General features: G+C 37.8%; 1 protein-coding gene across 4 annotated transcripts in view; it reads left to right on the top strand.

Annotated features, from left to right (window-relative positions):
• Positions 1-17,569, top strand: part of PLA2G4A (phospholipase A2 group IVA) — a 164,654-nt gene that overhangs the window by 97,843 nt on the left and 49,242 nt on the right. For all 4 annotated transcript variants that reach the window (XM_047841341.1, XM_047841343.1, XM_047841342.1 and 1 more), the window contains exons 8-9: positions 10,073-10,209; positions 15,954-16,176. In XM_047841341.1, the coding sequence (XP_047697297.1) occupies positions 10,073-10,209; positions 15,954-16,176 (360 nt within the window). The remainder of the gene's footprint in view (positions 1-10,072; positions 10,210-15,953; positions 16,177-17,569) is intronic.

Genomic DNA, 17,569 nt, shown 5'->3' with positions numbered 1-17,569 from the left:
GCACAATTTATGAGATACTTTCAAGTTAAACAAATATCTTTTGATGAAAATCAAAACGGACCTTGAGTAATATATTCTGTGAGTGCTATTCTTACTTAAGTTTGTCATATAAAGGAAGTGAAAGACTAGAGAAAAGAGTCCATTTGGTGACAGAGAAAGAAGAAAAGCAAAACGGTTTCTGAGGGAGGTAATAGAAGTCAACCTTGAGTAGTCAATAAGAATTTTTATTCCTCGTTTGTGTTGTTTCTGTCATCTAGAATATTCTTCCTCTTGCTTCCTCCTTTCCTGGTGACAACAGCACTTTGTACTCTCAATTCCTATTCCCCTCCCAGACTGCAAGTATCACAGGGAAGACAGTGTGAAACTCCCAAGGGTAGAGGCCAGAAAGGAGCACTGAGCGGGTGTGAGCTTCCGGGGACTCACAAGGTGGAGTTGGAGTTTTTCTCCTCTGAGGTAGTGGTGGGATGTGAACAGCCAAAGGAATAAGAGACCTGGAAGTTGGTCTAGAAAGTAGATGTCCAAGCGGCCCAGACTGCACTCAGGAGGGTTGTCCACTATGAGGCAGGTGACTCCTGCAGACCACAGAGCTCTCGGGGAGACAGGCTCAGGGGGAGGCACGTAAGAACACATGTGTCAGGAGCAAGGAAGGAGGAGGCCTATGGGGACAGGTGCTGGATTTGCTGCAGGTTTCAGTGATTTGTTTTATAAATCAGGCATTATGTGAGGAAGCTTACTGGGCTTGAAGGACCAGCGGCCCGATGAAAACAAAATGCTAGTAACAATAATATATTTTAATTTAATGTAAACTCACCTTTTAAATTTTACATGTGAAATTATGGCTGTGCTGGGGGAAAAAAATGTGAATACGTTGAAACGAGATCATATACACTATTTTTTGTACGTTTCATGAAGCAAACCAAGCCAGTGAGCTCCTTCTCTTTGTGTACAAAGATGTTGCCCAAGTTTCTGACCAGAAATGGACTGGGCAGCACCTTGGGAGGGCTGGTACTGGACACAGGGTGGTGGGGAGGCAATGCACACTGCAGGGATTAGCATTTACACAAGTCCGGGCAGCCATGTCTGCTCCTACCATTGCTAGTACTGTGAGGATGCACTGGTTAATCAGACTCGATAATCGTCAACTTTGCTTCTATACTCTAATCCAAATGATAAATAATAATAATGAAAATAATAACAACAACAGCAACAACCTAGGATGTACAAACTAGCAGTGTAAAACCTAACAGTTTTAATATGGAGATAATCAGTCTTTAAAAAAATCAATGCTACATTTTCTGTCCTCCTTTACATTTACAGGGTTGGCTCTCTAATTTTCAATAGAGCTTCTCTGGCACCTTTTATAAATAGGACTGGTCAGTTGAAGATTGTAAAACCAGGACCTGGCTACCTCCTGGAATGCATGTTCAAGTGCTTTGACTCTGCTTTGTGGGGCAGAGGGTTTGGAGGTGGTTGGCACTGTGGAAAATTGACTTTCAGTAAAAGTAGAGGAAGAATGGGTTCTGATTTTATATTCATACCAGATTTCTCTTCAAACCGGCAAGAACATAGAGATAATTGGGGGCAAATTAGAGGGCATAGAAATAAATAATCAGAAACAAATTTCAATAATGTGGAATTTGTGACATTCATTCTTTATTTGCCTGATTTTTTAAAATTTAAATCCAAGTTAGTAACATTTAGTGTAATAATGGTTTCAGGAGTAGAATTCAGTGATTCATCACTTACATATAACACCCAGTGCTCATCCCAGCAAGTGCCCTCCTTAATGACCACCACCCATTCATCCCATCCCCCCACCCAACACCCTACCAGCAGCCCTCAGTTTGTTCTCTGTATTCAAGAGTCTCTCATGGTTTGCCTCCTTCTGTTTTTAATCTTATTTTTTCATCCCTTCCCCTATGTTTTGTTTCTTAAAGTCCACATATGAATGAAATCATATGATACTTGTCTTTCTCTGACTGACTTAGCATAATACATTCTAATTCCATCCACATTGTTGCAAATGGCAAGATTTCATTCTTTTTGATCACTGAGCAATATTCCATTATAAATATATATATATATATATATATATATATATATATATATATATATATCACATCTTCTTTATCCATTCATCAGTCAGTGGACATTTGGGTTCTTTCCATAATTTGGCTATTGTTGATAGTGCTGCTATAAACAGGGGGGTGCATGTGTCCCTTCAAAACAGCATGTCTGTATCCCATGGATAAATGCCTAGTAGTTCAATTGCTGGGTCGTAGGGTAGTTCTATTTTTAGTTTTTTGAGGAACCTCCATACTATTTTCCAGAGTGGCTGCACCAGTTTGCATTCCCACGAGCAATGCAGAGGTGTTCCCCTTTCTCTGCATCGTCAACATCTGTTGTTTCCTGAGTTGTTAATGTTAGCCATTCCGACAGGTGTGAGGTGGCATTTCATTGTGGTTTTGATTTGTATTTCCCTGATGATGAATGATGTTGAGCATCTTTTCATGTGTCTGTTAGTTATCTGGATGTCTTCTTTTTTTAATTTTTTTTTAATGTTTATTTATTTTTGAGAGACAGAGACAGGACATTAGTGGGAAAGGAGCAGAGAGAGAGGGAGACACAGAATCCGAAGCAGGCTCCAGGCTCTGAGCTGTCAGCACAGAACCCAATGCAGGGCTTGAATTCACGAACTGCGAGATCATGACCTAGGCCAAAGTCAATGTTCAACCGACTGAGCCACCCAGGCGCCCCTCTTGTTTTTCTTTAGTGTTTATTTATTTTTGAGAGAGAGAGAGAATGAGAGTACAAACAGGGGAAAGACAGAGAGAGAGGGAGACACAGAATCCAAAACAGGCTCTAGACTCTGAGCTGTCAGCATAGAGCCCAACACGGAGCTTGAACTCAAGGACAGCAAGATTATGACCTGAGCCAAAGTCAGACACTTAACTGAATGAGCCACCAGGCATCAACCCTGCCATCTGGATGTCTTCTTTAGAAAAGTGTCTCTTCATGTCTTTTCCCTATTTCTTCACTGGATTATTTGTTTTTTGGGTATTGAATTTGTTAAGTTCTTTATAGGTTTTGGATACTAAGCCTTTATCAGATTCATTGCCAATATCTTTTCCCATTCTGTCAGTTGCCTTTTAATTTTGTTGATTGTTTCCTTCACTGTGCAGAAGCTTTGTGTCTTAATGAGGTCCCAATGGTTCATTTTTGCTTTTGTTTCCCTTTTTATTTGCCTGATTTTATCAGTGAAAAGAGAAAAAGGGATAATTTGTAAGTGATAATTACTAACAAAAATGAAACCCAAACACATAACAATCCAAATGATTATAACCATCTGTCTTTGATACTACTAGTGAGGAACTGGCATAAGTAATTCTAACACTTCTTAACTTTTTTGATTTGTAGTCCTCTTTCATACTAGTCAATAAAATAATAAGCCCTCTTAGAAATTAAAAAAATGCATTTAATGAACTGGACTAGGTGTATTAAAAAGTACTATAAGTAAAATATTTTAAGTCTATATTTTACTAAATATAATGAAGTACATTTTTATCTAATATCAGTAGAGTTATGTATTAAAAACACCTTTTTCCCAATAACAAGTGAAAAATGTTTGTTAAATGAATAATTTACCAAGGAAAAAATTTTCTCTTTGTGTTTTTCATAATTTTTGAGCATTATTTTTAAGACTTGATAGTTTTGGCACAGAGGTGGTTACATACTTTTCTCTTACCTCTTTAAAACATGAAATGGGGCTATGATGGTTAAATTCATGTGTCAACTTGGAGGGTGATTTTAGGTGAGATTAACATTCAGATCAGTGAATTTTCAGTACATAAATTGCCATGGGTAATGTTGGGGGGGGGGGGTATACAATCATTTGTAGGCCTGAATAGAACAAAAAGATCAGCCTCCCTGAGCAAGAGGGAATTCTCCAACAGACTGCCTTTCTCTTCATCTGCACTATTGGCTCTCCTGGGTCTCCACCTGCCAGACTTCAGACTAGAACTGTATTTTTAAAAATTTTTTTAATGTTTATTTTATTTTTGAGAGACAGAGAGTGAGTCGAGGAGGGGCAGAGAGAGAGAGAGAGAGAGGGAGACACAGAATCTGAAGCAGGCTCTGGGCTGTGAGTTGTCAGCACAAAGCCTGACACAGGGCTCGAACCCACAAACTGTGAGATCATGACCTGAGCTGAAGTTGGATGCTTAACCAACTGAGTGACCCAGGCACCCCTAGAACTGTATTATTGACTCTGCTGGTTCTGGAGTCTGCTGGCCCATACTGCAGGTTTGGACTTGCCATTCATCCTAATTTCATGAGCCAATTCTATATAACAAATCTCTTTCTAGAGAGGTAGATATATAGATACATCTTGTTGATTCTGTGTCTCGGAGAACCCTGACTAATAGGGGATCTAAGGAAGCAAAAAGTCTCTGTATAATTTTCAGACCATAAAAATTTATGAAAATGTAAAAAAAAAATCCTTAAGCATTTTAGAGTTTTCTTTTGCAAGGGAGGAAATTAATAATATCCATATGCCCCTGCATCACAATAATTTAATCAAAACCACAGGATTTTTGGTAAGTGAAAATTCATTTCCTGTAATCATATGAGAGAAGTATGAGAAATATTCATCGATATCACTTATGCACAAATTCTGATGCTATAAGGTCTAAATATAACCCCAAAACTCTCAATAACCTTTAGTTTAAATCGTTTAGACTTTGAGCCAGGTCTAACAGCTGCATCTTATAACTCTCCAGCTTTCTTTGAAGCTATTTTGGAATGACCAAGACATTTAAAACATCAAAAGTTAGCCTTCATTTGTTAGGTAAAGTTGTGCTGACATCATCTGAAGTGACACATGAATCTGAAATACAAATTAGCTAAATATCAAATGGTTTTTTTCAATAAAGATTGCCCTGTCTTTCTGAACAGTGAGTAAAAGGAAAGGGAATGAATTATCGTGTCAGTGACACCTTTGTTCACACCATGGTTCTATGACCTAACAGCTGTCTGTATGTGGACAAGGTATTTATGTGCACTGAATTGCTCATCTGAAAAATGGAAATAATGCTGATCTCCTTTAGAGGCCTGGGAAGGTTAAATGAAACACATTGAATGAAAGTACCCAAGCTCATACCAGGTACACAGTATTTTCTTGATAAGTTTAATCTCCCGTTTTTGTAGTTAATAAAAATGTATAATTTTATAGGTTGTTTTTAAGTTTATTTTGAGAGAGAGTGTGTGTGTGTGTGTGTGTGTGTGTGTGTGTGTGTGTGTGTATGTGTGAGTGGGGAGAGACAGAGAGAGAGGGAGAATGAGAATCCCAAGCAGCCTCTGTGTTGTTGGCATGGAGCCTGATGAGAAAGTCAATCTCACGAACCTTGAAATCACGACCTGACCCGAAATCAAGAGTCAGATGCTTAACCGACTGGGCCATCCAGGCGCCCCTGTCCTGTACTTTTATAGTTTTATAATTCATATTCTGTAGTAGTTATAGAATCTAGAGTGTTACTAGTAGCAAAAAGCCTCAAGGTTGTTCATTGTACCCAATATTTCTACATAGAAGTAAACAGAGTTCAAAGAGGATTTTCTTTGCCTCGAGTCACAAAGCTAGTTGTAAGGAAAGCTTTCAGAGACAGTGGAGCATAGTGAATTAAAAGCTTTGGAGTCTGACAGATCCAGCTTTGAATCCACAGGACATTACTTTCTAGATTTATGATAATGGATAAATGAACTTCTTTGTGTTTCAATTACTTTATCTTTAAAATGTAGGTGAAAATATATACCTCATAGAGTTATGAAAATTAAATGGTAGACATAAAAACAGATTGATTCATATGTAATAAATGAGGATGGTAATTATAATCTTCATAGTCTTTCCATCATGTGATTATTCAATTTTTATGTGCAAACATCTGACATTTTTTTACCTGATAGCAGCTCAGATATCAGACTTAAAAATCTTATGTGAAAACTCTCTTTAAGAACTTACTATAAAGCAATAATGAAAACAATGGGTTATACAACAACGAATTCCAGAGCAAGTGGCTATTTCCAGAAAATTCCTAACAATATAAAATAGGCATCTATAACTTATGCTGGACTACTGGCTTAGGAAGGACAGCTGGGGACTGGAGAAGGTCTTATGTTCAATTTTCCAACTTTTCTTATTAAATCTGACTCCAAACAATACAGTTTGTATGTTCTATGTTGAACAGTGTACTCCGTTACTAAGGGTTTTCTTTCTCTAAACTATCTGATTTGTATAGGTTTAATGTTATTATTAAAAATAACATGTGTTGGGGCGCCTGGGTGGCGCAGTCGGTTAAGCGTCCGACTTCAGCCAGGTCACGATCTCGCGGTCCGTGAGTTCAAGCCCCACGTCAGGCTCTGGGCTGATGGCTCGGAGCCTAGAGCCTGTTTCCGATTCTGTGTCTCCCTCTCTCTCTGCCCCTCCCCCGTTCATGCTCTGTCTCTCTCTGTCCCAGAAATAAATAAAAACGTGGAAAAAAAATTTTTTTAATAAAAATAACATGTGTATTTGTTTTTTGAGAGAGAGAGTGAATATCTTGGCCTGATCTTAGGCTCAGTGCTTGGCACATGGCAACAATAAATGTTCACTATTATTACTACATTGCCTATAAACTCAACTCTTCTCTCAAGGCCTAATTCAAATCCCTCCTCCTTCTAACTTCTTAGCTGGCCTGTTTACAACTACACTGTACTGTGCTCCACTCACCCACTTTATAAACCACTTCTGTTTTCTATCTTAGCTTTCCTTCCCCTCCAGATCAGTTTTTAAGAGCTTATGTATTTTACTTTATTGACAATTTAAACATTTATGTTTGAGAACATTCTGTGTATCTAAACATACACAGGTTCAAAGCCATTTAAATTGCTCCATTGTGCTGGTGGAATGCGTTTTCATCAGTGAGGTCCCCAAACTGCATCTAATTAGGATGCCTAGGGTCTTCCAGGTTGGGACCACTTGGTATTAGACAAAGCCTTGGATGAGGAAATTAGTCCTAGGTGTCGGGCTCTTCACTGTCCTATCTCCTCTAAGACTTCCCTTTCCATATATAAGAGTTTGATAGACTTTTGGTCCTTCTAGTTCTAAAATAATAGTTCCATATATATATGTGTGATTGATTTATATATATATATATATATATATATATATATATATATATATATATATCTCACATTGGTCAATGAATACCCAAGGATCAGAATCCAAGTGATTGGAACACGATGCATCCGTGTTGTGTATTTTGCATTTCTGAGATTGAGTGCAGTATTTCCCCTGCAGCTGGCCCCCTGCCCCAGGGGTTCTTCTCCTGGGCAATGGCCACATCATCTGCTGGGAGCAAAGCTAGAAACACTAACAGTCTGACCACACTCCTTCCTCTTTTGTGCCTAACGTCAGATCAGTCACCAGCTTCTCCTTGTAAATGTACCTTGATTCTGTTTCTCTCCTCACAAGCTTCGCTTTAGGGGGTAGAAGAAAGGAGGAACTGTTTGCCATTCGCACCTCAGAAGAAGAGGATACCATGACTATTACAGATAAGATGGAACTGCCGAAAATACTTGAGCTCATCTCTGCACATGCGCTCCATGATTTGGACGTTGATTTTGCAAATGAGACTTTGTCACATATGTAGAAAGGAAAACCTGATAACAGTAGGAAATTTTTATTTAACTCCAGTCAGAGCATCCCCACACAGTTCAGGTTCTGCTCTGCTACCCGTGGGGGCTTCTTTCTTCACTTTGTTTCTTCTAAAGCCTTGAATTGCTCCATGATCTAATATCTTTGCTCCATGAACTGCTCAGTCTTCTGTCTCTAACTTCTTCTTTGATAATTGTTATCACTGAGAAACAATGTCAAACAAAAGACACCTCTTCTCCCTGGCAATCTCACAATGCCTCCACATCATCCTCTGTCCGTCCAGTAAATATTTCCCTCCATCCACTCCCTATGCCTTTGTCTGTTCTTCCCACTGTCTTGTCCTCAAAAGACTAAATTTTACTGGAAGATGTTGGATTGTACTCACCATGTGCCTGATAGTCTTAAGCAGTTGTTATTAACCATTTTGGTCTCAGAAATCCATTATACTCTTAAAAAATATCATAAACTTCTAAAAGATTTTATTTATGTGGGTTATCTCTATGGATATTTACCATATTAAAAACTGAAACTGAGAAAACTTATTAAAATGTGTATTTATTTTAAATACATTGATGTTGGGGCACCTGGGTGGCTCAGTCGGTTGAGCGTCTGACTTCAGCTCAGGTCATGATCTCACAGCTCGTGAGTTCGAGCGCCGCGTCGGGCTTTGTGCTGACAGCTCAGAGCCTGGAGCCTGCTTCAGATTCCATGTCTCCCTCTCTCTCTGCCCCTAACCCACTCAAATTCTGTCTCTGTCTCTCTCAAAAGTAAATAAAAACATTAAAAATTTTTAAATACGTTGATGTCATGTTAATATAAATAACATTTTATGAAAATAATCAAATTTTCAAGAACCAAAAAAAATGAGATCCATTTTTACAATTATCTTTGTTGTTTGACTTAACAGAAAACAGCTGGATTCTCTTATCTGCTTTTGAATCCAATCTGTTGCTATATCACACATCCTGTAATTTCTTGAAAAACTCCATCACACACTCGTGAAGTAATGAGAACAAAAAAAGGCAAATGACCTCTTACTGCTATCATGAAAATAGTTTTGACCTTGTGGACACCCTGAGAGCTGTGTACACTTTAAGAGCTGTTCCCTAGAGTCGAGAGAGAAACCACCAGCTCTCTTAAGCAATAATGGTTGAGGACCACAAAGAAAATGACAATCTCTCCCTCTCCAAACAAACACTTGTGTTTTAGTCATGTTGCAGACAGCCTTTGCTTCTCTACTGGGAAAACTCTTGGTTGACTCATGCTGCTTCCATTTCCAGACCGGCCTCCTTCCCTGCCCTCGTCCCTCCCTGTTGAATAACTGTGCATCTTTAAAATTAAGAACCGGTTTCTTTTTTTATTTATGAAGCTCTCTCTACCATTTCAGTTTCTCTGATTGGAATTCACCACACTTTCTGGACCTCACGTACTCCCAACCTGTAGCACTTTATTTTAGTAAGGCATGTTAGCATGAACCCCAATGTAGGAACCTGGGGTTTGACTCCTGACTGCGATTTATTAGTTGCATGACCCAGAACAAGTTTTCGAGGTCTTGCTTCCAAGTACCTTGGTTGCTCACCTATAAAAGAGCATAAAATCCTATAAACCTGTAAAATCTTCATGTGGATTTTGTGGTAATCAAATGAGATAATTTCTATGAAATACTTAGAACAGTTCCTATCAGATAGTAATTGCTCAACAGATGTCATCTGTCCCTATTCATACTATTGTCATAATTATTATTATGTTTCTGCCTCACTTAAATAAACTATATTCCCCAGATCCACCTGTGATGACTGAAAGATAGAGACTGCTAAATGAGATTTATTTAATAGATTAAAGAGTAAATAAGATTTTTAGGTCTTGTCACATTCTTTTTTAATTGCTTGAATAATAGCATGTATTTTGAAATGAGTCAGCATAAAGGAGTAGTAAGAATTATGCGCCAAGAGGGCACAGTGCTTACTTAACTAGAAGTTACCAGTTAATAGGCCTTATGCAAGTAATATCACCATTGTAGAACTTCCATCTGCAGAATAAGCAAAGACTTTTTTGTTCACCTTACAGGATTTTTGAGAGGATAAAAAAAATGCACCCGAAAGCAAGCCAAAAACTGCAAAGGGTCAAGTAAATATAGGGAGTTATGGTTGTCGTTATTTTTAAATAGAGTTAGTTGGTGTTTTAGCAATGTCTGCCTTCTAAGAGACATTAATTCTTGATTGTCTTATATGAAACATTTTCCTTTTTAAAAATTAGTTATTATTATGGTATGATGGAATTTATAGTTCCTGATTCCCAAATGTAGAACATATAACATAAAAGTTGAAACAAAACAGAAATGTATTTTATGGCTTCACAAATGATCTCTTTGTTTCATCATCCCAGGTGCCTGTGGTGGCCATACTGGGCTCAGGTGGAGGGTTCCGAGCCATGGTCGGATTCTCTGGTGTGATGAAGGCACTATATGAATCAGGAATTTTGGACTGTGCTACTTACGTTGCTGGCCTTTCTGGCTCCACATGGTTAGTATGCATTTTAAATCTTAGTTATATCATGCTAAATGTTTTGCATTTATCTACCTCAAATTAGAGGTATATTAGAAAATTAGAAAATTAGGTAATTAGAAAATTAACCTTAACTTCATGTTACTGAAGTATTGCAGCTTCATTGAATAATTTGCTTCTTAAAAACGTTTTTTTATGGCAAATTCATACATAATGATGACTCTTGTCATAAATTTACTCCCTTTAAGCCTGTTTGTAACTTAAAATGCAGTTAAATGTAAAATTTAAAAATAGATCAATTGAAATTCTATATAAATATCACAGAGGTGGAATAACATACTCCACCCGTAATTAATTTAATCTTCCTATAATTTTCTGATTTGTAATCTTTCAGCAATCATGTCTAAGTCTCCATGATTCACTGGGTATTCATTTTCTTCTCTAGGGCAAATAGAATGAAATGCAAGATACCTTAGTATATAAAAGAAGAAAAACAACTTTTGAATGCAGAAATGCAATAAGTTTCACTGATTTGCATATAATTGTGAAATTAATCCTTTAAATGTATTTATGCGCAGCTAAATCTGGATAGAAACATAAAAAATCTGCATGTATAATATTTGTGCACTGTAGATTTGACTTTTCACAAACGTGTATGAAACATGTTCAAAGACTCTACTGTGTACTTTTTGGTTTGCCTAACTCATAGAAGCACATTGAAAATCAAATATTAGTTCTTCCCCAGATGTCTCAACTATGAGTGTCACCTTATTACAAAATGTCTGACTTTGACTTACAAGGCTTTTTAATCATGCAGCCATAGTAAAGTTCATCTATTATAATACTATACTAAATATGTCTAGCACTATAAAATTTCTGTACATTCTCATCCTGTGAGATGGATCTGAGTTTTTTCATTTTTCAACTAAAGAAAATTTGACTCAGAAGCCAAGTGATTTGAACCAGCATGTAAAGTCAGGCTTTTGATCCTCTGTTCTAGCATTCTTTGAATTAAACCATAACCTTCTATTGGACAGGTATAGATTCTACATAGAGATTCGCCTATAAAGAGTATATAGTTTCTTAAATATTTTGAATCAGATTCTTTAGCTAAGAAACAAAAACTTAGAATTATGGTTGCCACCTTCTTTGTATGTACCCTCAAAATGATTTATCTCTTTTGAAAAAAGGGTGTAGCCCATCATTATTCTTTCCCTTGAAGGAAAGAACAGGCACCTGCCTGTTTAATGAGTAATATGATGGAAAAACTTGGACCCTTAGATTAATTTGCCTACTCAAGCATTTTGTTATTACTCTTTGAATGGCTTTCTTTCTCTGAATTCAATATTTGTTAGATCCCTGTGGTCCATCCCTGACTGACACATTACAGGAAGCTTACTTTCTTAGACTCAGCTAGTAAAGACAGAGCAGGTGTGATTTGGGGTGCTGATTTGAGGGTATAATAATGCATGTTTAGGCTTAATTAGAGCTGCAGTCATTGAGTTGGTTATGGATTTGGGGCAACTTTGGGCAACATCTTATATTCTGTCGGAATTCGAAAAACAAGTCCTGCAAAATGTAATTAAGAGAATTTTAAATGTTACAGGCCAATCATTTAAACATTTACAGACCGTGCATTTCTATATACAAAAATTTCTACATACAAAAAATTGTCTAAATTCCTCAAGATTAGCCTTCACTAATTTATTCTATTTCCTTAAAGGACACTCACTCCTAAAATCCTTACAATTGATTTTCACCTGAAAGCACCTAATTTTCAAATATAATGGTGTCTTGAAATTCTTTTTCTCCTTGACTTTTTGGGGGAGCCAGGGAGGATGAGGTTGGCAGTTGGGACATTTCACACATTAGCTGTCCCTCTTACAAATCCCTCCTACTATGCCTTTTTGTTTTTATTTCATCCTCTCTTATTGCTCTGCCCTCCATACTGTCTTTACTACTTTCACTTCTTTTCTCCTTAATATGAGGAGACCTCCTTTTTGTTCTGTTATATCTACACCCCACCCCCTTGGTAATTTCACCAATTTCTACCACTTCAGCTATTACTACCAATAATTTAGTTCATGGGACTCTAGAACACCCCGAAAGCTAATGGACCAAAAAGGGAAGTAAATCCCTAATGGACAATGCAAAGTAGCTGTCAGAGAAGAGCATCACGTAAAAAATGACCCAGAGGTCAAGGGTGGAGAGTACTTCAAGAAATAGTGGGTCTTTTAATAGAGTGAAACATGGGTGAGAAGCTTAGCTTAGAACTGGGTTTGGAAATCTTTAGTGGTTTTAGCAAAAATCACTAAAGGAAATAAAGAAAACTCTTGATCTTGAAATTGCAAGTAAGAAGTGAATAGAAGATGAAGAAAGGTGGGGAGGTAAACCTTTCAGGTGCTGTATTTCAAGAAGGGGAATATAGGAACTCGGGGAAGGGTTTTGGTTTTGTTTTATTTTCAGAATTTCAGGGACTTGGATATTTTTGTAGAAGTCTGAAGTAAAGGAAATAATGTAAAAGGATAGATGGAAGGTAAAGAAATAGGTGGTTTGTGGATAGAAAAAGATTCAGACAGAGACAGGATGGGACAAGAGAAGAAGCACAAGTGAAAGCTGTTCATTGTGGAGAGAAGAGATACTTCCTGAACAGAAGAAAAGGTGGTCAGGATGGTGCATGTTCATTTTCTCTTGAACAGTATAGGCAAGAAGGTAAAAAGTTCAAAGGAAGGAATTCGGAAAGACTTGGATAAACAAATTACACTCTTGAGTTGTGTAAGTTTTTATATTCTGCTGACACATGACCATTACTTGGCACAAATGAGGTAATACGGAAATATTTGGAGAAGCCCTGGACCTCCCAAAAAGGTTTCTGTGATCACAAAAGAGAATTTTATGTAGGACAAAGGCTTCCCTTGTAATTGCTACTACCCTTATGGTAATTATTTCTGAAATTATTTTGGGATGATACTGTGCTATTCATTACATATAAATGTTAGCCAACCAGTTGGCACAACTCTCTTCCTCAGTACAGCTTCATCTGCAGAATGATAAGGGGCTGTGGGCTCTTGACTGCCACGCTTGTATGACCTTGCCATCTAAAGACAAATCAGAGTAGCTCTGCAAAGATAGCAGTGGGGCTCAGTCCATTAAAGTGACCCAAACGGAATTCAAGAAGGAGAACTTTCAGTTCAGGAGTCTGAAGACTTCCAGCAGCATTGAACAATGAAACAATTTTAGGGGATGTTGTCAGATAAGAGGTGATAGTCTAAAAGATCAAGGTGTAAGTTAGAGAAAAATATGGTGGTGGTGACTGTGCTTGGCTTGTTCGCTTAATGAATCTCTCCAGTTTATCACACACTGAATGACTAAATGAAGATTTGCATAAGTAACTGCCTTTTGAGGGGAAAATTAATCTAGAGATTGCTTTAGGGTTTCAGGCTATTTGCTTCACAAATGTCAAGGGTCTTCTCAAGCCATTCCGAATTTTAGTGCTTTTGAGACTTGCTTTTGACACTTTTTTAAGCATAGAAATTCTATATGTTTACCCCTAAGGATTCTGATTTGGCAAGTCCTTGGAGGCCAGGCACTGATATTTTAAAACATTGGCCAGGCTATCTGGAGGAAGAAACTGCACTGAGAATTCCTTGTGCAGTTTTGACATGATTTAGGTATTAGAATTTCACACCTAGCCTAAAATGCATTCGTATGGAGAGAATGATGTGTTCCATCATATAAATATGTTGAAAAATTAGAGGCCAATATCTTCAGATTTATAGAGAAATAAGTTGAGGATCCTTCCATTCATTAATTAACTATTTGTAGAGGCCCTGCTATGTCTAAGTCACTTAGTTTCAGAAATTTGATTGGTATATTGGGGCGCCTGGGTGGCGCAGTCGGTTAAGCGTCCGACTTCAGCCAGGTCACGATCTCGCGGTCCGTGAGTTCGAGCCCCGCGTCAGGCTCTGGGCTGATGGCTCAGAGCCTGGAGCCTGTTTCTGATTCTGTGTCTCCCTCTCTCTCTGCCCCTCCCCCATTCATGCTCTGTCTCTCTCTGTCCCAAAAATAAATAAACATTGAAAAAAAAAAAAAAAGGTCTCTCATCACTCTCCATTTGTTAACTTATAATTATTCTCAACTTGTCTCCAAAGAACTCTGAATCCAATAAGAAATTCTAATTTCATGTGAAATGGAAGTAGTTTGGTCTCTAAGAACTGAAATCTTATTTAAGAGATTTAATAAGCCTATCAGGGGAGAAGACACATTTTAAATTCTCATTCTGTTATTAATTGGGGAACTGTGAACATTTATTTAAATTCATCAATCCTCTCTTTCCTCATCTTTAAAATAGAAGAATTGAAAGCATTTCAGGTCTTCAAGGCAATAGCTTATGTACAGTTAACCAGCCCAGGCTTCAGGAAGGGCAGGGACCCAGTAAGGGTCAGGTTTCTCCCCTCCCTTAAGGAAAGATAAACCATTATAGTAGGCATTTCTATTTGAATGTCAAGGAAACAGGAGATTAAACTATGCCCTGTTTTCTCTTTGGTTGGATGAAGGGGTAGAGTATATATTTCTTTCATTATTTTGTTTTCTCAGTTCAGTAGTTCAAAAACTGTGCTTTCCATGTGCTCGGCATTTGCTAGTCATTGAGCTAGAGAAGATGAATAAACAAAGTTTTCCCAGCAAGAGATCACAAGACTAAGGGAGACAGATAAGTAAAGTCATACTTAATGTTCAGTACGGAGAGCTACAATACTAGAGATATTGGTGCACAGGAAGGAGGGTGGTAACTGAATGTTTATTGTCTAAATATCAAATACCAAGGTAGTATCTACTGATTTCCAGTATTACTAGAAGTGGCCAAATGGCTGGTGGCCAAGAATGTCCATAAGAAAGCATTTACCTTGAAGACTTCTTTCTCTCCAGGATTTCACAATCAGATTTGGATGCCCAGAAATTCTGAGACCTACAATTGGCAAGACTCGGGATTGTACCCAGTTGGCAATGGGCAAAATAAAAACAAAAATACATTTGTTAGGAGAATTAGGCATTCACAATAGTTTAGACAGCACATTTCCTACCTATAGTTAATCATTATGGAAAGTCAAATTATCAGATTACTTGACTGGTATTATATCCAGACAAGTAAGTTTATTTACATGACTTAAATGTGTTGTGTTCATCAGTCTCTGATAATCTAATAGGAATTACCCATTCCCAGAGGCTAGACGGTGGACAGCCAGTAAGCCCACTAGGGCATCCTCTCCTCTGGACTGGGCTTGGGAAGTCCACTATTTCCTTTGAGACCTCTCTTTTACTTTACCTTTGTTGTGGACCAGCTCCATTCTGATTGATACATTCTTTCCTTAAATGGATTAATATCTTTAATCAGACAATTAAGTTAACCAACCATTTCTAACATTCTTTATTTTTCTTTTTTTTTTTAATTTTTTTCAACGTTTTTTATTTATTTTTGGGACAGAGAGAGACAGAGCATGAACGCGGGAGGGGCAGAGAGAAAGGGAGACACAGAATCGGAAACAGGCTCCAGGCTCTGAGCCATCAGCCCAGAGCCCGACGCGGGGCTCGAACTCACGGACCGCGAGATCGTGACCTGGCTGAAGTCGGACGCTTAACCGACTACGCCACCCAGACGCCCCTAACATTCTTTATTTTTCTTATGACAGAGAGCACCTGCCTTCTTTGGAGACTACTATGTGACGTCCTTTCTCATTACTAATCATCTTTTGTCTTCTTTACAGGTACATGTCAACCTTATATTCTCACCCCGATTTTCCAGAGAAAGGGCCAGAGGAGATTAATGAAGAGCTAATGAAAAATGTTAGCCACAACCCCCTTTTACTTCTCACACCACAGAAAGTTAAGAGATACATTGAGTCTCTATGGAAGAAGAAAAGCTCTGGGCAACCTGTCACCTTTACTGACATCTTTGGGATGTTAATTGGAGAAACACTAATTCACAATGTAAGCTATGGCTCAAACTGCAATCCTTTTAATACAAATCGGCCATGTATATCATAATGTTTTAATAAAACAAAATGATGCATTTGGTCTTTCTTTTAATTTATTTAAATTCAAGTTAGTTAACATACAGTGTAGTACTGGTTTCAGGAGTAGAACCCAGTGATTCATCATTTCCATATAACATTTTATAAAAGTCACTTGACTCAACTGATTCTATCAACAATGTGTCCTGAGTACGCATTGTCCTGCCAGACATAACACTTCTACATTTCCAACTAGTGCTTACTAATTCTTTCTGTGTATCAGTTTTGATGTATAGAGAAGTACTTTTGTATTCTTCAATACACATTTTGACCTCTTACTGTCCACTCCTCCACACCCCAATGGCAGTCTTTTTAAATAAAGGGATGAATACAAGTAGTATTTTAGTGGTAGAGGAAAAACGGAGGTTCCCTAAAGAAAGCCAGAAAAGGGAATAAGTCACATGGAGCAAGCCTATTTGACACATGACTACAGTGTGACATTTCATCTGAAGATAAAGTGTGGGAGACAGAGTCTGTGCCAGGGAATCTGGGGTCCAACTGCTTTCTGGGCTTCGTAGCTGCCAAGTTCTTCTTCAGTTCAAATGTAGCCATAATCTTTAAAAGAGTTACGGTATTATCTGTGCTTTAAACGTCTGGTAGAACTCCCCTGGGAAGCCATCTGGTCCTGGACTCTTATTTGTTGGGAGATTTTTGATAACCGATTCAATTTCTTCGCTGGTTATGGGTCTGTTCAAGCTTTCTATTTCCTCCTGATTGAGTTTTGGAAGCGTGTGGGTGTTCAGGAATTTGTCCATTTCTTCCAGGTTTTCCAGTTTGTTGGCATATAATTTTTCATAGTATTCCCTGATAATTGTTTGTATCTCTGAGGGGTTGGTTGTAATAATTCCATTTTCATTCATGATTTTATCTATTTGGGTCATCTCCCTTTTCTTTTTGAGAAGCCTGGCTAGAGGTTTGTCAATTTTGTTTATTTTTTCAAAAAACCAACTCTTGGTTTCGTTGATCTGCTCTACAGTTTTTTTAGATTCTATATTGTTTATTTCTGCTCTGATCTTTATTATTTCTCTTCTTCTGCTGGGTTTAGGCTGTCTTTGATGTTCTGCTTCTATTTCCTTTAGGTGTGCTGTTAGATTTTGTATTTGGGATTTTTCTTGTTTCTTGAGATAGGCCTGGATTGCAATGTATTTTCTTCTCAGGACTGCCTTCGCTGCATCCCAAAGCGTTTGGATTGTTGTATTTTCATTTTCGTTTGTTTCCATATATTTTTTAATTTCTTCTCTAATTGCTTGGTTGACCCACTCATTCCCTATGACCCAGCAATAGCACTGCTAGGAATTTATCCAAGGGAT

This window comes from Prionailurus viverrinus, chromosome F1 (genome assembly GCF_022837055.1).
Source record: "Prionailurus viverrinus isolate Anna chromosome F1, UM_Priviv_1.0, whole genome shotgun sequence".
Lineage (NCBI taxonomy): Eukaryota > Metazoa > Chordata > Mammalia > Carnivora > Felidae > Prionailurus > Prionailurus viverrinus.
Note: the sequence above shows the minus strand (reverse complement) of the source record. Positions and strands in the feature narration are given on the sequence as shown.